At 45.4% G+C, this 23,466-nt stretch overlaps 1 protein-coding gene across 9 annotated transcripts in view; it reads left to right on the top strand.

Annotated features, from left to right (window-relative positions):
- Positions 1-23,466, top strand: part of DOCK3 (dedicator of cytokinesis 3) — a 612,097-nt gene that overhangs the window by 252,033 nt on the left and 336,598 nt on the right. For all 9 annotated transcript variants that reach the window (XM_030569027.1, XM_030569026.1, XM_030569028.1 and 6 more), the window contains exon 7: positions 8,674-8,758. In XM_030569027.1, coding sequence (XP_030424887.1) covers positions 8,674-8,758 — 85 coding nt within the window. The remainder of the gene's footprint in view (positions 1-8,673; positions 8,759-23,466) is intronic.

Raw genomic sequence — 23,466 nt, 5'->3', positions numbered from 1 at the left:
TTGCAGAGGGACAATAGGGTTGAGGTCTGTTATTTCTCACCTCTATATATTTATTTATTTAAAAACATTTTTTGCTGTTAACAAGCATGTTATCTCTGGAGACACAAATCCACAGTTTGAGAACTGCAAAACTAAGCATCTCTGATGGTATCTTCTATACTGAGCACTGAGTCCCATTGGGTAGATAGAAAGATTAACCTAAATCTGTGATTCTCAAACTTGTTCTGCCGCTTGAGCAGGGAAAGCCCCTGGTGGGCCAGGCTGGTTTGTGTACCTGCCGTGTCCACAGGTTCAGCCGATCGTAGCTCCCAGTAGCCACAATTTGCTGCTCCGGGCCAATGGGACAGGTCAGGCGGAAGCTTCTCTCTTGCCTTTTCCTGCACTCTGGGAAAGGTCAAAGGTTTAACTGAGGGAGCAGTCTGGCCGTAAATATAAAAAGGACCATGCAGAGAGAAGTGGTAACCAGTTGGCTACAGAAAAGGAGATAGAAAAGACATTCATTCGGAAAACCAGATGCTCCTTCTGATTGTGAATTAGACATCTATTTACGTGATAGACTCAGTGCAGCCACACTTCTGAGTACAATCACTCTCCCCATTATAATACTGAGAGATACTTACTTTCTTATCCTTTAAAGATAGGAGTGTTATTCCTTATACTTAGAAACAGAGTAGGGAAGAAGGAGACATCAGTAATATGGGACTTGAAATGGGACCATAGGAATTAACAAGTAAAGGCGTGCATTACTTGATAGTAAAAGGTTATTTTTCCTTATAAAATGCATTACAACTATTTTTTTTAAATCACTTCAATCATAGCAGTAAATAGCTGAAAACAACTAGAAAGAACACAAATGGCCAACAGTTGCAATTCAGCGAGAATTGCTAGAGGAAAGTATAGTCTTTTACACTGTGGTCTGAGTGAAATTAAACCCTGCTTTGAAATTCATGGTCTTTCCCTGATCTTCACTTATATGAAAATTATTTTACGCACTGGCAGTTGCAATACTAGCACTTACTGAATATCGAAATGAGTAATATTGTATAGTTAATGAAGAGTTATGTGACCTAAGCAGATGACTGGGAACTAAGAACTCCCAAATTTTAATCCTGGCACTTACATTAACTTTCTCTATGGGTTTGGGACTTGCCCTCTCTGTCTGCATTTATTTATTTGTACAAGGGAGGATAATAATAGTACAATCTTGCCTCATAACAGCATTGTGTGAATTAGTTTTATGTTTATAAAATACCATTCATGATTAAAAGTACTAAGTTGTAAGATAGAAAGGATTCTGAAGAGGCAAACTAAGCAATTTCTCTGTATTCTGGGACATGTTGCAAGACATCCTCACTCCAGAGAAGCCTGTGTGAGGAACACTTCATCAAAGAGGTCCTGGTGTCTTTATTTTTTGGTTCTCACTTGGTACTTGCTCCCTGGCCCCTGTTTTCCACCCCTCGGACGATGCATTCCATATCATACTTTTCATTTCCTCCTAAAACCTTTCATTTTCATTCCTCCTTTTTTTGTCTTAACTCTCATGTCAACCAATGGGATAATGTATATTTATATGCTTTTAAGATGTTTTGTGCAGGTCTTGAAATAATGTAAATTCTAGTTTAAAAAGTACTTTTTGTATCTTCATGAACAGTTACTGTCTTTGCTCTCCCTGAGCCCTCAGTTGTCCTGGTAAACACATACTTAGTGAATTTGCTTTGTGTAGAAATTGCCCATCATTTGATGCCATACATCTTTTGATGCTTACTTAAAATATGTAATTACTTATTCATTTTAAACAATACATAAATCTGATCTCTCAATCAGCTCTGGCTTCCACTGAGGCAGTTTCTCCACTACATAGATTTTCTGACAGCCCCTGTTTTCTCCCTTCTGCTGCAGCTCTTTTCCTTCTCTACCTGAAGCTGATTTCTCTGTAGCTCCTTCTGAATCTATCTTCCCCTGCCCTATTTGATACGGTTTCTCTGTACTCCCCTTGACACCAACTCTCCCACCCCCAAACTTCATTTATTGATGGTTCCCACTACCTTCCTATTTCTTCTTCTGCTTTCTCTTTCTTGCTCCAAACTCTTCAGTGACCGTTATTCCATTTTTGCTGTTTCTCTGCCTCACATCCCTTGACCATCTTCTGAGTTGGAACACAGGCAGCATTCTACCTTCACATTCCCCTAACTCCTTGTTGTTTCTGGGTGCCATATATTTTCAATTATAGTTGACTAATATTTGTATTGCTTGAATATTCAGTTGCCAAACTAGTTGCTATCAGTTCTCTTAGCTATGTCCTACCACTCTCATATGGCTGAATGTTTGACTAACACAAACGTCAAACAAAAATATTCTAAAACATTTGGGTCACCAAATATTGCTGATATTTACATAATTTGGCAAATTAATAATTCAATTCCCACTTCCCTAATAAACTGTCCTATTACATTATACCTATTCTAAGATGGCTTCCAGCTAAGCAACCTATTACTTTTAACGTTTTATTAATTTTATAAGTAACTGCATAACTCTTAGTTATTCAAATTATCTCTCTATCTTCTGTGTCTCTGGGAAATCTTTGTACTCTATTTTATCTGAACTAACAAATACCACAAGATTGGATGGTGTCATCTGCTATTTCGTTCTTTCTTACTCCGGTCCACATCAGCGGAAAACCTTAGCATTGTGTATAATTTCAGAGCCTTTGACTATTAAAAATGTTCTGTCTCAGTGGTACACTTTACATTCCTTCAGTACAACACTCCTCCTTGCTACACAAAATAGTCATCAGTTCTACATTCTCTCTTTCTCCACCTCTCCCCTAAAAGCAAAACAGAAAAACTCCATGAATTCCATACTCTTCCCCCTTCCCAAATTCATTAGTCCTTCTACCACCATCACCTTCTGGGCCAGTTCACCATACTGCTCTCTCTTCAGTACCTCATTGAGGATCCTCTAAACATCTCTCCTACATGACATCCTTTGCTCGCTGCAGCAATAGCAGTGAAGGCAAGTTGTTCTGTGGGCTGTGGCTGTGGAGTGGATGATCAGGTGGGGAATGGGTATCTTTTGATGGTGGACTGCATAGCCATCTGAGGAAAAGATCCCCTTTGGTCATGAAGTAGGCAGTTCTTGAACTACTGAAGATCTTTCTTAGCTTGGACAAAAGAGTGGGAGTGGGGCTGGGAGGAAAAGTCTCTCTTGGCTTATGAGTGGATGAACAGGGCTTTAGGCTCCTCCATAGTATGAACTCCACAGACTCTAGGCTAGGAGAGGGGCTGGGTAGGCACCAATGGGGAGACTGGTGGACTAGAGTGGCTATAGTCACTTTAGTGGCAACTTGGCCCCATCTCTTCCTGGTGTGCTGCTGGTATGACTGATGGGAAGGGTTTCGCACCTGTTATAAATGAAGGCGTGGGGGATAGCTCCCTTTTTTGGACACCCACCCAGCCAGTTAGTTATAAAATTCCTCTTAGTAACTTTTTCCTACTTGCTTTACCTGTAAAAGGTTAACAAGCCCAAAGGTAAAAGGAAAGGAGTGGACACCTGACCAAAGAGCCAATGGAAGGGCTAGAACTTTTTCAAATTGGGAAAAAACTTCCCTTTGTCTGTGTGTTGTGGTTGTCCAGATCAGAGGGAAACAGGGCAGCAGTTATGTTGTGAGAAGCTTTAAGCCAGGTATGAAAACCCATCAGATCATACCTAGAGATTGCTTACCTGAAACTACAGATATGTAAGTAAATTAGAGAATGTCTAGAAAAGATGCAATTAGGTTTATTTCTGTGTGTTTCTTATTGGCTTGTAGACTTCTCTGTGATAACCCCAAATGCATTTTGTTTTGCTTGTAACCTTTAAGCCGGACCTCAAGAAGATTATTCTTGATGTTTAATTTTTGTAAGTGGTTTTTTTAAATCTAGCAAAAGCCTACGTGCCAGATGTATTTTCTTTCTTTTTGTTTTTAATAAAATTTACCTTTTTAAGGACAGAATTGGATTTTTGGTGTCCTAAGAGGTTTGTGCATGTTGTTTAATTAGCTGGTGGAAACAGCTGATTTCCTTTGCTTTCTTTCTCAGCTCTTCCCCAGGCGGATGGGGGGTGAAAGGGCTTGGGGGTATCCCAGAGGGAGGAATTCCCAAGTGCGCCTTCCTGGGACCCAGAGGGTTTTTTTTTTTGTACTTGGGTGGTGGTAGCATCTAAGGTCAGAGAGAAACTCTGACCTTGGGAGTTTAATACAAGTCTGGAGTGGCCAGTATTAGTTTTTAGAATCCTTGTGGGCCCCCATCTTCTGCACTCAAAGTGCCAGAGTGGAGAATCAGCCTTGACAGCACCCAAGAAAGGATTCCTTTTACAGTAGTTGCCATGATCACAACAATAATGATCTTACTCGGGGCTGGAAATTTTAACACTCAGAGCCAACCATTTTTGAAAGGGTTGCCAAACAAATTTTTGCAGCCTACCTTTAAATGTAATCAGTTTCTCTCCCCAATTATCATACCACTTTTTATAGGCCGTTTAAGATGTGTGTCTAAGTAGCTTCACAGTGAGAATGTACTGGGTGCTAAAGGTCGCTTTAATCTAACATAATAAAAATCAATAAATGGAGGTTAAAGCCAGATAAATTGAAATTAGAAATAAGGCACATGTTTTTAACAGTGAGGAAAAACCAACAAAGGGAAGTGGTAGATTCCCCATCTCTTACTGTCTTTACACCAGTGTGGGGTGCCTTTTTGTCTTTAGTCAAACACACGTTATTAGGCTCAATACAGGGGTAACTGGATGAAATTCTATGATTTGTGTTTTATAGGAGGTCAGGCTAAATAACCTAATGTCCCTTCTGGCCTTGGAATCTATGAATCCAAAAAGATTGCGGGGATTGTTACTGAGGTCATATCTTGAAATATAATGCAAACTTAACAGACGTGTGTTTTAATAAAATCTTTTGGGGATGGGTTTTTACATTCCCACTCAACCTCCTACTGCAGAATCATAGAAGATTAGAGTTGGAAGAGACCTCATGAAGTCATCTAGTCCAACCCCTGCTCAAAAGCAGGACCAACCCCAACTAAATCAGAAGATGAGGCCCAGCTGCATAACCCTCTTTAGTCTTAGCAATTGTTTAGCACTGCTTTACGTCAGTTTGTTTTTAAGCTAATCATTGCAAGGAAAAGGGCCAGAGATTTAAATACTGTTTTCAAAGAACGCTAAGATTCTCTTTATAGGGTCCAAAATCTGGCTCCATGGAAAAAGAGACTTGCACAACCTCCTGCCAATTCAATACTGACTTTGTCCAACACTGATGTCATTTGGAGAAGCTGTCTGTCATCTCAGGATTTTTTCCTAAGTGACTTACTTGCAGAACTGCTTCAAAGAGTAATCAGACTGAGGCAAAAGTAGAAAGAGAAAGTCCTATGTAGAGGGAACTGCCCAATAAATGGAGCTCCATGTCATCTAATTCTCATTTGCACCAGGGAACTTTTCCAAAAAATTTCCTTCTGTTGATTAATCTGCCTCAGGGCCATCACTGCTAGCAACAGTGGGAGCTTTAGCGTGAATGGGCTCTGGCATTTTAACCATTGTGTCAACTGACCCTGCATAGAGCAAGTCTTATCAACCCAATTAAACATTTTACATAATATGGCTTGAACTTCAGCCCACATTACAGATAAGAACATGTTAGGTTCTTAAGAGCTAGTAGAAAAAGATTTAATTTGGTTACTGTGGCAGTGCACACAGGTACCAGCTTAAAGGGTGTAGGTACTCTACAAGATTACCATAGTATTAGAGGATGAGAATCCTCTAGACTGGAAATCCATGGTGTTAGAAGATTTTACTAAATTTAGAGTGCCAAATAAGTTTCAAAGGTAATAGTTTCAGAGTGCTACTGTGGCATTTGTGTCAAATGTTATTAACTAGAGGATAGCATCTTTGTCACATACTGAATAACATATCCTGCCACTGTTTGAGTTGGCAGTTCCAAAGAGAGTTGAAATCATGAGAATGGAACAGTTTTAAATGGTGATCAGCTTTGGCAGCCTTTTCTGTAATGATGTAATGGTAGTCTGTAACTACACATAAAGGGTAGTTCTGTGTATTCTGTTCTTTTGATAATACTATTAGAAAGCATCAGTTTATTTTTTGTCACCTGAGAACCACATGTTCGGGAGGGATTACTTCTTATAAATGTTCACTTGTGTATGCATTGTTGTTTTAGCGGAAGCCTTTTAGACTCAGGAGAACTTTCTAATCTATGTTATTTAATGGTGCTAATTGTTGAAATGAATCTTTAAGGGCCCACAGCTGGGCAGATTGTTACCTGTACCAATGAAAATTCACATTCAATTTGCGCAATGCACAGCAGTTTATTTGAGAAAGAATCACACAAGCAGTAAAAGGTTATATAATACTGTACATCTTCCTAATAAGCCTCAATTCCCCAAGCGTAAACCCTCAGTAGTTGTATTGGCCTTACACAGTATCCTGATTTGCAAACAAAGGAGATATAGCTACCGGTTCTAGATGGAGACTTCTTTTCTTCTCTTCTCTTACCCTTTCAGGTACTTGGTCTGTCAAACGTCCCCTGAAGCAGGGTATTGGTTACCCCAAGGCCCTCTGGTTCAAAAGTCTACAAAAGTCACTCATAGCAGGGTGTTGGCTGCCCTGAGACCCTCTACCTCACAGCATCACAGACTTCTCCAGATATTAATTGGGGAACTAACTAACTCTGCTTAGCATTTATACCTCTTGTTCTCAAAGGAGTCACATATTGCAGAAATATGACCTGTTGGATGTTCCATTACTGTGTTTTTTTTAATTAATATTTTAGAAGAGACTGCAAAATGGACAGAGACCAAAGATCAGTTGACGTTTACCCTCTCATTAATCATTCACTTGAGCTCTTGGTGTGGTGCCATCCTAAAGGATCATTTGACCCAGGTCAGCCTGTACCAAGCTCCTGTGTCTTCTACATATTTACTTTCGTGAGCTCGCCATCAACTGATATATTTCAAAGTCCATTGTTGAAACACGCACACAGATAGAGTCTCTGATTAACGAATTCCAGCACTTTCAGTAAATTTCCATACAAATTATCTGATGTTAAGACAACCCTGCTCTCAGCATCCTCTAGCAAATTTAGACGTATCCAGCCATACCAAACTCATGTTCACCACATTGATTCTTATCAAACACAACAATTCACAATAATAATTTGGCACCATCCCAACACTAATCACCATAGTTTCTACATGCTGCTGACGTTAATGCATATTATGATTAAAATATAAACACTATATCTTTTATTATATCTGGCACTCTAGTGACAGCACATTTTAAAATTACCTAAACCGTTCTATTATAAACCCCCATTTTCAGTTGCTAATGAATGTCATCATTTTTCATCTTTTGGCCTGTACAGAGGTGAAATATATTTGGTAAGTTTCAGCAAAAATAGGCTAGCCATTTTTGAGAATAAAGACAGTAGTGAAAGATACACATTTCCTATTAATAAAAAGCATAAATAAATTGTGCCACCATTTTTAACATGATTAGCTCTAAAGTGTGCTTAGGGTAGAAACTGACGTTTGATAGGGAATGCTTAGGAAGGAAGATTGCCTTCAATGTCCTGGTGTAAATCTAATTGTGTTTGGCAAAGATATGAGGGTTTGAAAATTGTAGTTTGCCTACCTGCAGTAGTTTTATAAAAATTATAGCACCTTTTAACAACTGTCTTCCAATGGTATAAATGAAAGAGGGCTGTACAGTGCTTCTGTGAGTAGATAATTTAGGAGCATTAAAAAAAAATCCATTGAGTCCTGCCTGATTCATTGGGAGTGAGTTTTGTGCCTGATAGCCAAATGCCCCAGTGGGCCATTCTGGTTGCTACTGATTGCTAAAGCGTAGCAATGCTGCTTCCTTAGCTATGCACAGAAATGCCTTACACTCTAGGGGACTCAGCTGGCCAAATAAGACAGATTTTCAACCCATTTATACCACTGGACCCTATTTTGCAAAATAAATAAATTACTCAGTGTTAAAGTTGGGTTTTAGTTACACAAAAGTCATTACGTTCAGAGTGAATTTCCCAATGCATCCTACACTGTTTCCTTGCGTATATGCCTTCTATTAAAAGATTACACAATACTGAAACAATGTGATATACTGGTTGGCAAATCAGACCGTAAAATGGAAAGTGATTTTTTTCTCTAGTCCTCCTCCAGTTGGACTGCATAAGTAAATTGAATACTATTTTTAAAATATATATACGTACATGAACATTTTTTGTTGCTCTATATGTGTTGTTTAATCATGTAACAAAAGAACCTGCTGAAATTATATGGGTGAGAATCTTAACTCTAAATTTCCTAACTTTTGTGACAATAACTCATCCCATTGCATCAACATAGTGGCCCAGATCCTCAGCTGATATACACTGGGATAGCTCCACTGAAGTTAGTGGAGCCAGCTAATTTACAACATATAAGGCGCTTGATCCTATGTTTTTGTTTGTTTTTGTTATTTATTTTTATATTTAAAAGGATTATCTGTGTTGAAAACCAACAGTATTTGAAGGATAGCATGCACCTTAGTGGTTCAAGTGTCATTGTTCCTGTATGTGCATGCAGAGTAGATAAATGTACTAACTGTTGTTCCATCTGCCTTTCTCTTTCATAGACATTTGGGCCTGGATCTAGTTCCTCGGAAGGACTTTGAGGTGGTGGATTCAGATCAGATCAGCATCTCAGATCTTTATAAAATGGTAAGAAGACTCAGGTGAAAGTCCTTTGTTTGTGGGGAAGAGATTTTCCTTTCCTTATTTGTATTTCTTGTTTGAGGGGAGCGGGTGAACTAAATCTTTTTTTATTGTTTTCAATATTACTAATATTGGTGGGGGAGAAGGGGAGCGATTGGTGCTAGTCCTTAGCTGATGCTACGAAAGATGAGTATTTCTGGGTTTGTTACATATCACTCTATAAAGCTTCCAGTATCAGTGAGTCTCATTATTTTCAATCTGAACTTTTTTTAAAATGAAAAATCAGGTAAATAGTGATGTCAGGGTTCTTTCCCGAGAGTGGTCTATAATAAGTGTTTTTCTCTGTGTGATCACTAGCTTAAGGCAACACTCATGTCTGACCCCGTGCTAAGGGCCCCAGACTTTGACAAACCATTCCTAGTAACCACAGATGCGTCTGAGCATGGTGTAGGAGCAGTTTTAATGCAGGAAGGACTGGATCAAGAATTTCATCCTGTCGTGTTTCTCAGCAAGAAACTGTCTGAGAGGGAAAGCCACTGGTCAATCAGTGAAAAAGAATGCTACGCCATTGTGTATGCCCTGGAAAAGCTACGCCCATACGTTTGGGGATGGTGTTTCCAGCTACAAACCGACCATGCTGCGCTAAAGTGGCTTCATACTGCCAAGGGAAACAACAAAAAATTTCTTCGATGGAGTTTAGCTCTCCAAGATTTTGATTTCGAAATTCAACATGTTTCAGGAGCTTCTAACAAAGTAGCTGATGCACTCCTCCATGAAAGTTTCCCAGAATCAACGGGTTAAAAATTGTCCTTGAAATGTGGAAAATCTTGTAGTTTTACATAATTAGTAGTATATGTAAAGGTGCATGTGTTTTATTAATCTGTTTATTCTAAAGTTCTAGGAAGAAATCACCAGTGTGGTTCCACACTGTCTGAGATTTGGGGGGCGTGTCATAAACAGATAGTTAAGGGTTAATGTCTCTTTTATCTGTAAAGGATTAAGAAGCTCAGTAAACCTGGCTGACACCTGACCAGAAGACCAATAGGGGGACAAGATACTTTCAAATCTTGGTGGAGGGAAGTCTTTTATTTGTGATCTTTGTGGTGTTGTTGTTCGCTCTCGGGACTGAGAGGGACAGGACATCAATCCAGGCTCTCCAAATCTTTCTGAATCAGTCTCTCATGTTTCAAACTTGTAAGTAATTAGCCAGGCAAGGCGTGTTAGTCTTATGTTTGTTTTCTCAACTTGTAAATGTTTCTTTTTGCTGGAAGGATTTTACCTCTGTTTGTTGTAACTTTGTACCTAAAGCTAGGGGTGCCCCCTCTGGTCTATAGGAATCTGATTACCCTGTAAAGCATTTTCCATCCTGATTTTACAGAGATAATTTTTACCTTTTCTTTCTTTAATTAAAAGCTTTCTTTTTAAGAACTTGATTGATTTTTCCTTGTTTATAGATCCAAGGGGATTGGATCTGGACTCACCAGGGATTGGTGGGCAACAGGAGGGGGGATAGTTAATTTCACCTTGTGTTAAGATCCAAGGGGACTGGATCTGGACTCACCAGGGATTGATGGGGGGAAAGGAGGGGGATGGTAAATTTCTCCTTGTTCTAAGATCCAAGGGGTTTGGATCTGTGTTCACCAGGGAATTGGTGAAGTCCCTCAAGGCAACCCAGGGAGGGGACGAAGTTTTGGGGGAACAGAGAGTGCCCCAGAGACTGGAATTCTGGATGGTGGCAGTGTATCCCAGATCTACGCTAGTAATTAGGCTTAGAAGTGTCCATGCATTTGTACCCATAAGTTCAGAGTGGGGAAAGAAACCTTGACAAGGTCCCAGAAAGGTGACAATTAATGAGGTCTGACAATTAAAGATGGTCTGGCATACTCCAGGCAATTGTGCTCCCACTTCAAAGAGAACAGAGAAGAAACACTTTCTGCCTTCCAAGGGAGAAGAATACTTATTCTCACGCTATGCTCTGAACTCTTTCATGGTGCAAGCTATCAGTGAAATGAACAAGCAAAACCACACTAGCTCTACACCTTCTTATAAGGAGGCCAAATGTTTAGACCATTTTTTAGAAAAAACTTCACTTTGGCAAGCTTACAATTCTCCATAGCAAACTACCAAGCTTTAATGTTGAAACATGATTTTATTGATTGCAGTACATTCTCAGAATTCACCAACAAACTCCACCAAGAAGATAGACCTCATTTCCAAGCAGTTATTGATGAAGGTAAATTGTTGACTAGATTGGCCCTCAGGCAATAAGAGATGCAGCAGATACAGTCTCCCACTCAGTGGCAATTTCCATAGTCATGAGACGGGCTTTTTGGCACAATCCTCCAGATTTCCCAAAGAAAGCCAATCCATCATGGAGGATTTGCCTTTGAAGGAAATAATCTATTTAGTGAGAAGACAGATAAGTCATGAAATTCCCTCCACAACTCAGGAGCAACCCTTGGCTTACTAAGTATCTATACCCCCGCACCACGGAGGATATAACCCAAGACTCAACCTTACAGACCACAGCCAAGCCCCTGAACTATTCTACCACCAGAGGGCTTATGACCCACCTAAGAAATGCAAGAGAATGTGGCATAATAAGCATAATTTTCCACCTTCATTCTCCTTCCAGCCTCCCACCAAGAAATTTATTTAATGGGACTTTCAAAAGCTGCGAAACAGTTCCCTTGCCATATTTACTTGTCAGGACTCCTGCACCCCATTTGGTGGCTGCCTAGCTCATTTTTCCCAGGCTTGGCACCTAATAACATCAGACAGATTGGTTCTGGAGATAATTACCTCTAGTTATACAGTATAATTCCTCTCCCTTCCCATGACCCTGAGAAAACACTTTCCCATCCCTCTTCAGAAACCCTTCTCATGAGAGGTTGCTTAGTCAAGGTATTAGACTCCCTATTCCATTTGGGAGCTTTAAAGCCAGTAGCTTCTCAGTACAGACAAAAAGGATTTTATTCAAGATATTTCCTCATCTCCAAGAAGAAAGGAGACTGGAGGCCTATACCAGATCTCAAGCAGCTGAATATCTTTATCTACAATCTGCAGTTCAGAATGATCACCCTAGCTTCTGGAATCCCTTCACTGGACAAGAACAATTAGTTCACAGCTCTCAATTTAATGGACATTTGTTTCCACATAGATATCCACCCTGCATGCAGGAGATTCCTCTGATTCACCATGGACCTAGATCGTTATCAAGAGAGAGTGCTCCTCTTAGGCCTCTCAGTGGTAGTGAGACTATATATGAACGTACTATTGGTACTGTCATGGTTTGTCAGTGTTCCCCTTCTTCAATGATTGATTGTTCACGGGGGAATTCATATCAAGAAGAATGGGCAACAACCCTGTCCATCCTCAATCTCTAACTCTTCTAAGAGCTTCAAGTAAATGTAGAAAAGTCCATTTTAGTTCCCTCACAGACTACAGACTTTATTGGGATGACCCTAGACTCAATGAATGCCAAAGCATACCTACTTGATGATATATTCCAAGTTTTGAGGGATCTCATCACTCAGCTACAGCTGAGCCCCCAGATGACAGTTTGATCATGGCTGCTCCTCTTAGGTCACATGGCCAAGTGTACCTATGTGATACCTTTTGTGAGAGTTTGCCATCTATGTCTATAGGCTTGATTACGGAACATTTAAGCAAGCACAGTCTGCGCAAACTGATGCTGCTTTCCCACAGAGTTCTGGCTTCTCTCTCTTGGTTCAAGAACAGGAAGATGGTATTTCATCCCTCCACTACCCACAGAAAGACTGATTACAGATGCCACCCTACTAGGGTTGGAGCCATTCTGAGTGAACACGTAGTGCAGGATATCTGGACTCACCAAAAATGCCAATTGCACATAAACCTTCTGGAGCTTCATGCAGTACACAGAGCCTGCAAACAATTCCTACCATTTATCCAGACTTTGCATGTTCAAGTCATATCAGATAACATGACAACAGTTTCATATGAACTAACATGGGAGAGCAAAGGTCAACCTCTCTTTTCATAGAAATAGTCAATCTCTGGAACTGGTTCATTCGCCACCAGATCACCCTGTTCTTCTTTGAGTGAAAGTGTCTGCACGCCGCGTGCACACCAGCTGGAAGATTTTCCCCAGCAGCGTCCGTAGGGTCGGCCTTGGCGCCCCCTTGAGTGGCACCTCCGTGGCACCCTATATAGGGGCCCACCGACCCTCTACCCCCTTAGTTCCTTCTTACCGCCGGTGGCAGCTAGCTGGAACCTTACTCACTCTTACAGCGAGATTAGCAGTGTCCCGTTGTCCATGTATATAGTTTAGTTTTAGCTTAGAGTTAGTTGTACATAGTTGATGATTGTTGTAGGGGGGTCCCCCAACGTATTCGTCGCCCTGCTGGGGCATGCCCGGGTCCCCAGGGTTTAAGCTCTGCAGGGACTGCGGGAAGTTTATGCCAAAGAATGAACCACACTTTCCTGCTTAAGGTGCCTTGGAGAGAGCCACCAAAGAGACCAGTGCAGTATCTGCAGGGGCTTCCGTCCCAGGACTCTTAAGGACAGAGAGCAGAGACTCAAAATGCTCCTGATGGATGCGGCCTTGCAGCCACCATCCAACCCCGAGCCGGCCAACCCGGTGCCCAACACCTCATCTTCGGTGCGTAGCGCCCTGGCACCGGTATCAAGACATGAGGCCCAGGCCAAAGCCTCCAAATCCCGGCACCGGAGGGAGTCGGGACACAAAAAATTGTCCTCCGTGAGGCACCGTTCACCTTCTCCGGTGCCCGCTAAAAAAAAGAAGCCGGTGAGGGAATGATCACCCCACCAGGACCTTAAAAGGCCGACTCCATCCACGAGTGCAAGTGGACAAGCCGGGCCACAGACTCATCCTCTTGTTGCTCCGTCAATTCCCGCACCAGAGAGGGGGCGGTTGAGTCCAGACCAGCCCAGGTCCCTGGACCTCAGCGAGGATGTGCGTCTTCCATCGACGCCTGAAGCGTTCGAGGCAGCCTCTGACTTGTTGAGCCTCCCGGTGTCGATCTCTCCACACCAGCACAAGGAGCCGCTGCCCGGCCTGTCCCCCAATACGATCACAGGGCAAGCCAGCCATGATGTTGCCTCGGTCCCTGCCCCACACCACCCCATTGGCTCTGGTGCTGAGAGAGCGTTCTCTGGCCCTGTGGCACCACTCCATAGCAAGAGTGGGTACTGCTCCCCCTAGGTCCTCCTATTCAGAGACCTCGGAGGCGGAGTCCTACCACTCCAGTAGGTTGAGGAGCAGGAGGTTGGCTTCATAGGCAACCCATCAACCTTACCCGCTGCAGTGGCAGCAGCAGTGGCAACCGCCCTCCCAGTGGCCATTCTGGACTCCCTGGGCCTACCATCAGCCCATGGGATAGGCATTCAGACCTTGCTCCAGGTCCGCATCAATCTCCTCGACGTCAGTGACTCCAGCACAAATACCTCTACCACTAGCACCTCCATCCGGCAGGGGTGTGCTGCAACAAAGTCCAGCATCCCCTAGCCATGCACAGGCACCGGTGGGGGCCATGGTTCCAGCACCGCCAGGCACGTCTTGTTGTTCGGTGTCGACCCTGGTACCAGCTGCCATGCCGCATTTCGAATTCACACTGGCCACGCAACCACAATACTGTGTGCCGCAAGCCCCTGAAGAGATGGACGGTGCAGAGGAAGGTTCGCTGCAGGTGATCTCCTCTTCATCTCCGGATGAGGTGATCACGGGTACTACAGCGGCACCAGCCCTAGAGGACAACCGGATGCTCCAGCAGCTACTCAAGAGGGCAGCCCAGACCCTGGCAATCCAAGCAAAGGACATTGAGGTGGATGTGAACCTGCTAGTGGACATCCTGGCCCCCTCGGGCCCATCCAGGGTGGCCTTACCGTTGATCAAAAAGATAGCTGACACGTACCATTCTTTGTGGCAGACACCAGCTTCACTGGCCTCTACGGCCAAAAAGACAGAGAGGCGCTACTTCGTGCCCTCCAGGGGCCACGAGCACCTGTTTGCCCACCCTCCCCCAGACTCTTTAGCAGTGGATGTGGCCAACCAAAGGGAGTATCAGGGTTTCCAAGGGTCTACACCTAAGAACAGAGAGGCCAAAAAGTTGGACCTGTTTGGCAAAAAGTGTATTCAGCAGGGGGGTTGCAGTTACGTATGGCCAACCAACAGGGTATAGTGAGCTGGTATGGACACAATACATGCTCGGCATTGTCTAAGTTTGCTGAACTTCTTCCCCAGGATTCGTGAACAGAGTTTTTGGTCTTGGATGAGGAGGGGAAGTTGATCTCCCGAGCATCCCTCCAGGCAGCCTTAGATGCAGCAGATGCAGCCTCCTGCACACTGGCGACTGGCCTGGTCATGAGGTGGGGAGCCTGGCTTCATGTCTCAGGCCTTCCTCATGAAGTTCAACAGACCATCCAGGACCTCCCCTTCGAGGGGCCCATACTCTTCTCCGAAAAGACAGACAAGAGGTTACACAGCCTGAAGGATTCGAGGGCTACCCTTCACTCCCTGAGCTTGCACACCCCAGTAACCCAGCGCAGGCAATTCAGACCGCAACCAGCCCCACGTCCTTACCAGCTTCAGAACCGCTCAGACGCCGGGCGCAGGCGAGGCAGGAATGGCAGAAGGAGGCACCAACATCAGCCCTCCGGCCAGTCATCCGACCAGACAAGGCCACCATCGGGGCCTAGGCCCCCAGTTTGATGGTACGGTCAGGGACGACCTACCAGTCAGGACTCTGGATCCTCCCAACCCTACCTTTGGGTCACGTCTGTCCCTTTTTACCGTGCCTGGTCCCGAATCACATTGGATAGTTGGCTGCTTCGCATGGTAGAGAGGGGATATTCTATCCAGTTCTCCTCCCTCCCGGTCCACCAGTCCCCCTCCCCGTCCCTCTTCAGGGACCCTTCTCACGAGCAACTTCTAACTCAGGAGGTACAGTCCTTCCTCACAGCAGGGGCAATGGAGGAAGTTCCTCAGGAACTCGGGGGCAGGGGCTTCTACTCCCTATTATTTCCTAATACCAAAGGTGAAAGGGGACCTCAGACCTATTCTGGACTTGCGGCATCTGAACAAGTTTGTAAAGAAGCTCAAGTTCTGAATGATCTCCCTGTCCTCTATCATTCCGTCCATGGATCCAGGGGACTGGTATGCCGCCCTAGACTTGAAGGATGCATATTTTCATATTGTCATAATCCCCCAGCACAGGCATTACCTCAGATTCGTTGTGGGCAACACTCGTCTTCAGTTCACAGTACTGCCTTTCGGACATCTCAGCAGCCCTGAGGGTTTTCACAAAGTGCATGGTAGTTGTGGCAGCCTTCCTGAGCAAGCAGAGGATCGTCCCCTACCTGGACGATTGGCTCATCAAGGGCCGTGCCAAGGCACAGGTAGAGGCTCAGGTGGTCTTCATCAGACAAACCTTCCTCGAGCTCGGCCTCCTGCTGAACGAAGCCAAGTCCACCCTGTCTCCCACTCAAATGATAAAATTTATAGGGGCAGTTCTGGACTCAACACACGCCGGGGCGTACCTACTGGAGTCCAGGTTCCAGTCCATGTCCAAGGTCATTCTCGGTCTCCAACGTGTCCTGATCACCACAGCAAGAAACTGCCTCAGGTTACTGGGTCACATGGCGGCGTGCACTTATGTGGTGAGCCACGCCAGGCTCAGGCTGCACCTTCTCCAGTCCTGGTTGGCGACTGTGTACCTGTCAGCCAGGGACACCCTAGACTCTGTGGTGACGCTCCCCTGAACGGTGCTTGATTCCCTCCAGTGGTGGCTTGACCCGCGGGAGGTGTGCGCGGGGGTACCTTTTGCCAGGCCCCAGCCCTCCCTTTCCTTGGTAACAGACGCATCAGATCTGGGGTGGGGGGCACATCTGGGGAACCTCAGGACCCAAGGCCTGTGGTCACCAGAGGACCTCTCCTTGCACATCAAGGTCAGGGAGCTGCGAGCAGTGCATCTAGCATGCCTAACCTTCAAATCTCACCCGGCACGCAGGTGTGTTTCAGTCCTCACGGACAATACATCGGCAATGTTCTATATAAAAAAACAGGGGGATGCATGCTCCTCTCCTCTGTGCCGGGAAGCCCTCGCGTTATGGGACTTTTGCGTTCGGAATGCAATTTGCCTGACAGAATCCTACCTTCCAGGGGAGCAGAACGGACTGGTGGACGCTCTCAGCCGCTCATTCCAGGATCAAGAGTGGTCCCTTCACTGAGATGTAGTATGGTCAATTTTCTGTCTCGGGGGCTATCCCCAGGTAGACCTGTTTGCCTCGAGAGAAAACAAGAAGTGTCAATGTTTCTGCTCCCTCGTAGGCTGCAGTCCGGGGTCTTTGACGGATGCCTTCCTCCTCTCCTGGGAAGAGGGTTTGCTTACGCCTTTCCCCTGATTCCCATGGTCCACAGGGTACTCCTCAGGATCCGCAGGGATCGCGCTTGTGTCATCCTGATAGCGCTGGCATGGCCGTGCCAACACTGGTACACATCACTCCTGCATATGTCTACTCGGGCGCCCCTCACTCTGCCCCTGCTCCCAGACTTGATCACACAGGATCAGGGCCACCTCCGACACCCAAATCTGGAGTCACTCCCCCTCACAGCCTGGATGCTCCGTGGCTGAACCCTGTGGAGATGCAGTGCTCTCAACAGGTCAGGCAAGTCCTGCTTGGTAGCAGAAAAATCCTCTACCAGGGCCACTTACATGACTAAGTGGAAACGCTTCTCCATCTGGGCCGAACAGCGGGGACAGGCTCCTTTGCTCACCCCGATCCCTCTTATCCTGGATTATTTTCTTCGTCTGAGACAGCTAGGACCTTCCATCTCTTCCATTCGGGTCTGTCATAAACAGATAGCTAAGGGTTAATGTCTCTTTCACCTGAAGCACCTGACCAGAGGACCAATCAGGAAACCGGATTTTTTCAACTTTGGGTGGAGGGTATTTTGTGTCTGAGGTCTTTGTTTTCTGTCTGCCTGCTTTCTCTGAGCTTTGGAGAAGTAGTTTCTGCTTTCTAATCTTCTGTTTCTAAGTGTAAGGACAAAGAGATCAGATAGTAAGTTATATGGTTTCTTTTCTTTGGTATTTGCATGAATATAAGTGCTGGAGTGCTTTGATTTGTATTCTTTTTGAATAAGGCTGTTTATTCATATTTCTTCTAAGCAATCGACCCTGTATTTTGTCACCTTAATACAGAGAGACCATTTGTATGCATTTTTCTTTCTTTTTTATATAAAGCTTTCTTTTTAAAACCTGTTAAAGTTTTCTTTACTGGGAAATTTCAGGGAAATTGAGTCTGTACTCACCAGGGAATTGGTGGGAGGAAGAAATCAGGGGAAGATCTGTGTGTGTTGGATTTGCTAGCCTGATTTTGCATTCCCTCTGGATGAAGAGGAAAGTGCTTTTGTTTCCAGGACTGGGAACGGAGAGGGAGAGTCACTCTGTGTAGATTCACAGAGCTTGTGTCTGTGTATCTCTCTAGGAGCACCTGGAGGAGGGAAGGGAAAAAGGATTATTTCCCTTTGTTGTGAGACTCAAGGGATTTGGGTCTTGGGGTCCCCAGGGAAGGTTTTTCAGGGGGACCAGAGTGCCCCAAAACACTCTAATTTTTTGGGTGGTGGCAGCAAGTACCAGGTCCAAGCTGGTAACTAAGCTTGGAGGTTTTCATGCTAACCCCCATATTTTGGACGCTAAGGTCCAAATCTGGGACTAAAGGTATGACATGAGTGGCAGCGGTTACAGGATAGACAGAATCCAGAAGCCAGTAGGAATATTATATTTTTCTTTTCTCTGCTAAGGGCTTTTTAGCAGAGAGAAACAGTTTGGTTTTAAAAGGGAACCAGAGAGAATTTCTTTTTCTGCTCTCTCTGGCAGTTTGTGGCTTGCATAGTAAGCAAGAAGCCATTAAGAGACTGTTAAGGGTCTTTTGTCACACAATAGCACTCCCATTAGGAGTCAATTACCAGCACTATATACATGGAAATAAAGTGGTTTTTCTGGTTTGCTTTACATTGAAAACAAAGGGCAAAAGCCCTGTTGCTAGGCAGACCCCAGGAGGCAACAGAGCCTGCAGTTCAGAAGATAAACACCGGAGGGCACCCCAACACAAGAAAACTGGAACCATGACTTCTAAGGCAAAAATTGAGGCCGAAGAACAAATCAAAGAAGCCGAACACAGGCAAGATATGGAAAAAAAAATACAGGAACTAGAAATAAAACAAAAAGAGATGGAGCTGAGAGAAAGAGAAAGAGAAAGAGAGGCCGCCTACAAAAGAGAGCAAGCAGCCAAAGATGCAGACCACCAAAAACAGCTGGAACTCCAGAGGGAAGCCCACCGAGAGGCCATGGAATTAGAAAAGGCTAAGCAAAACACAGCCAACCCTAACAACCCTGCACCAATGATTGTTCCACAACATAGGAAATTTCCCACCTACAAGGCAGGTGATGACACCGAGGCCTTCTTGGAAAATTTTGAAAGAGCCTGTCTTGGGTACGGCATCCCTGAAGACCAGTACATGGTTGAATTGAGGCCACAGCTCAGTGGACCTTTAGCAGAGGTGGCAGCTGAAATGCCTAAGTAGCAAATGAATGATTATAAACTTTTTCAAACCAAGGCCAGATACAGAATGGGGATAACCCCGGATCATGCTCGTAGGCGTTTCAGAACCCAAAAGTGGAAACCAGATGTGTCATTTCCCAAACACGCCTACTACGTTGGGAAAAATTATGAGGCCTGGATATCAGGACACAATGTTAAATCCTTGGAAGAACTGCACCTCCTCATACAAATGAAGCAGTTCTTGGATGGTGTTCCTGAGGACATAACACGGTACATACAAGATGGAAAACCCAAAAATCTCGCAGAGGCGGGGGAGATTGGAGCCAGATGGATGGAAGTGGCAGAAAGCAAGAAAGCTACGGTCAAGGGGAACGAATACCCCAGGGGGCACACCGACCATAAACCCTACAACCGAGGACAGCCAAAGACCCCACATACAACCCAAGTCAAGCCACAGACGCCCTATTCGTCCACCTCACCAGTCTCCAGTAACTCACCTCGGCCCAGTGACCCATCAGATGGAAGATGCTTTAAGTGTAATGAACTGGGACATATCAAGGCCAACTGTCCCAAGAACACCATGCGAGTGCAATTCATTACACCACCATCACACCAAAGATCCCCAAGTCCGGATGCCTCTCAAATACCCTTGAAGCGAAGGGAAAATTTGAGAGTGGGCGGAAAGAAGGTTACTGCGTGGAGAGACACGGGGGCACAAGTGTCAGCTATCCACCAATCCTTCGTTGACCCCAAATTCATCAACCCAAAGGCCAAAGTTACAATTTACCCCTTCATGTCACAAGCTGTAGACTTGCCTACAGCTGAACTGCCTGTCCAGTACAAAGGCTGGTCAGGAATGTGGACTTTTGCAGTCTATGACAATTATCCTATCCCCATGCTACTGGGGGAAGACTTGGCCAACCAGGTGAAGCGGGCCAAGAGAGTGGGAATGGTTACACGTAGCTAAACCAGGCAAGCTTCCAGACCCATTCCTGTTCCTGAGCCATCCACAGAGGCCCCGTCTGTGTTACCAGAGACCCAGACAGAGGTAGTGGACCCGGATTCCATGCCTACCACTGAAACAGCCACAGCCCCTCCAGTCCCAGGCCCGGAACTGGAACAGCAACCAGCACCAGCAAGTGCAACCACATCTTCAAACTCAATGCCAGAGGGCGCCAGCGAGCCAGAACTGGCAGAAGCAAAAGACAGCCATACCCAAAAGGCTCAGCCAGAGCCTGAAATACACTCAGGTGCACCAGCGGAGAGCGGTTCACCAGCAACGGAAACAACCCCATCATCTACATCGCTTCCAGAGGGACCAAGCCCAAGTCCACAGTCTGAGGAAGAACTGGTAACCCCAGCCTCAAGGGAACAGTTCCAGACTGAGCAGGAAGCAGATGACAGCCTTCAGAAAGCTTGGGCGGCGGCACGGAGCACCCCACCGCCTCTCAGCTCTACTAATCGATCCCGGTTTGTTATAGACCAAGGACTTTTATACAAGGAAATTCTTTCTGGTGGACACCGGGAAGAATGGCAGCCGCAAAAACAGTTGGTGGTTCCAACTAAGTACCGGGGGAAGCTCTTAAGCTTAGCCCATGATCATCCCAGTGGCCATGCTGGGGTGAACAGAACCAAGGACCGGTTGGGGAAGTCCTTCCACTGGGAGGGGATGGGCAAGGACGTTGCCAAGTATGTTCGGTCTTGTGAGGTATGCCAAACAGTGGGTAAGCCTCAAGACCAGATCAAGGCCCCTCTCCAGCCACTCCCCATAATTGAGGTCCCATTTCAGCGAGTAGCTGTGGATATTCTGGGCCCTTTCCCAAAAAAGACGCCCAAAGGAAAGCAGTACGTACTGACTTTAGTGGACTTTGCTACCCGATGGCCGGAAGCAGTAGCTCTAGGCAACACCAGGGCTAACACTGTGTGCCTGGCCCTAACAGACATCTTTGCCAGGGTAGGTTGGCCCTCCGACATCCTTACAGATTCAGGGTCTAATTTCCTGGCAGGGACCATGGAAAAACTGTGGGAAACGCATGGGGTGAATCACTTGGTTGCCACCCCGTACCACCATCAAACTAATGGCCTGGTGGAAAGGTTCAATGGAACTTTGGGGGCCATGATACGAAAATTCATCAACAAATTCTTCAATAGTTGGGACCTAGTGTTGCAGCAGTTGCTGTTTGCCTACAGGGCTGTACCACATCCCAGTTTAGGGTTTTCACCGTTTGAACTTGTGTATGGCCACGAGGTTAAGGGACTATTACAGTTGGTGAAGCAACAATGGGAGGGGTTTACGCCTTCTCCAGGAACTAACATTCTGGACTTTGTAAGCAACCTACAAAGCACCCTCCGACACTCTTTAGCCCTTGCTAGAGAGAACCTAAAGGATGCTCAGGAAGAGCAAAAGGCCTGGTATGACAGAGATGCCAGAGAACGTTCCTTCAATGTAGGAGACCAGGTTATGGTCTTGAAGGCGCAACAGGCCCATAAGATGGAAGCATCATGGGAAGGGCCATTCACGGTCCAAGAGCGCCTGGGAACTGTGAACTACCTCATAGCATTCCCAATTCCTCACTAAAACCTAGAGTTTACCATGTTAATTCTCTCAAGCCTTTCTATTCCAGAGACTTACAGGTTTGTCAGTTTACAGTCCAGGGAGATAATGCTGAGTGGCCTGACGGTGTCTACTATGACGGAAAAAAAGACGGTGGCATGGAAGAGGTGAACCTCTCAACCACCCTGGAACGTCTGCAGCGGCGACAAATCAAGGAGCTGTGCACTAGCTTCGCCCAATTGTTCTCAGCCACCCCAGGACGGACTGAACGGGCATACCACTCCATTGACACAGGTAATGCTCACCCAATCAGAACCCCACCCTACCGGGTGTCTCCTCATGCCCAAGCTGCTATAGAACGGGAGATCCGGAACATGCTACAGATGGGTATAATCCGCTCATCTACCAGTGCATGGGCATCTCCAGTAGTTCTGGTACCCAAACACGATGGGGAAATACGCTTTTGCGTGGACTACCGTAAGCTAAATGCGGTAACTCGTCCGGACAACTATCCAATGCCACGTACCGATGAGCTACTGGAGAAGTTGGGACGTGCCCAGTTCATCTCTACAATAGACTTAACCAAGGGGTACTGGCAAGTACCGCTAGATGAACCTGCCAAGGAGAGGTCAGCATTCGTCACCCATGCGGGGGTGTATGAATTCAATGTCCTTCCTTTCGGCCTTCGAAATGCACCTGCCACCTTCCAGAGGCTGGTAGATGGTCTACTAGCAGGACTGGGAGAATTTGCAGTTGCCTACCTAACACCTATTACACCTGGAAAAGGTCTTTGAGCGCATCAGGCAGGCCGGACTAACTGTTAAGGCCAAAAAGTGTCAAATAGGCCAAAACAGAGTGACTTACCTGGGGCACCAGGTGGGTCGAGGAACCATAAACCCCCTACAGGCTAAGGTGGATGCTATTCAAAAGTGGCCTGTCCCACGGTCCAAAAAGTAGGTCCAATCCTTCTTAGGCTTGGCCGGATACTACAGGCGATTTGTACCACACTACAGCCAAATCGCTGCCCCACTGACCGACCTGACCAAAAAGACCCAGCCAAATGCAGTTAAGTGGACTGATGAGTGTCAAAAGGCCTTTACCCAACTTAAGGCAACGCTCATGTCTGACCCTGTACTCAGGGCCCCGGACTTTGACAAACCATTCCTAGTAACCATGGATGCATCTGAGCGTGGTATAGGAGCAGCGCTCATGCAGGAAGCAACAGATCACAACTTCCATCCTGTCGTGTTTCTCAGCAAGAAACTGTCTGAGAGGGAAAGTCACTGGTCAGTCAGTGAAAAGGAATGCTATGCCATTGTGTACGCCCTGGAAAAGCTACGCCCATATGTTTGGGGACGGCGGTTCCAACTACAAACTGACCATGCTGCACTAAAGTGGCTTCATACTGCCAAGGGGAACAACAAGAAACTTCTTCGTTGGAGTTTATCTCTCCAAGATTTTGATTTTGAAATTCAACACATCACAGGAGCTTCTAACAAACTTGCTGATGCACTCTCCCGTGAGAGTTTCCCAGAATTCAGTAGTTAAAAAGTGTTCTTAAAATGTAGAAGTCTGTTAGTTATATACTTAGTAG

The sequence above is a fragment of the Gopherus evgoodei genome, chromosome 7 (assembly GCF_007399415.2).
Source record: "Gopherus evgoodei ecotype Sinaloan lineage chromosome 7, rGopEvg1_v1.p, whole genome shotgun sequence".
NCBI lineage: Eukaryota > Metazoa > Chordata > Testudines > Testudinidae > Gopherus > Gopherus evgoodei.
This window is presented reverse-complemented; position numbering and strand designations above follow the sequence as displayed.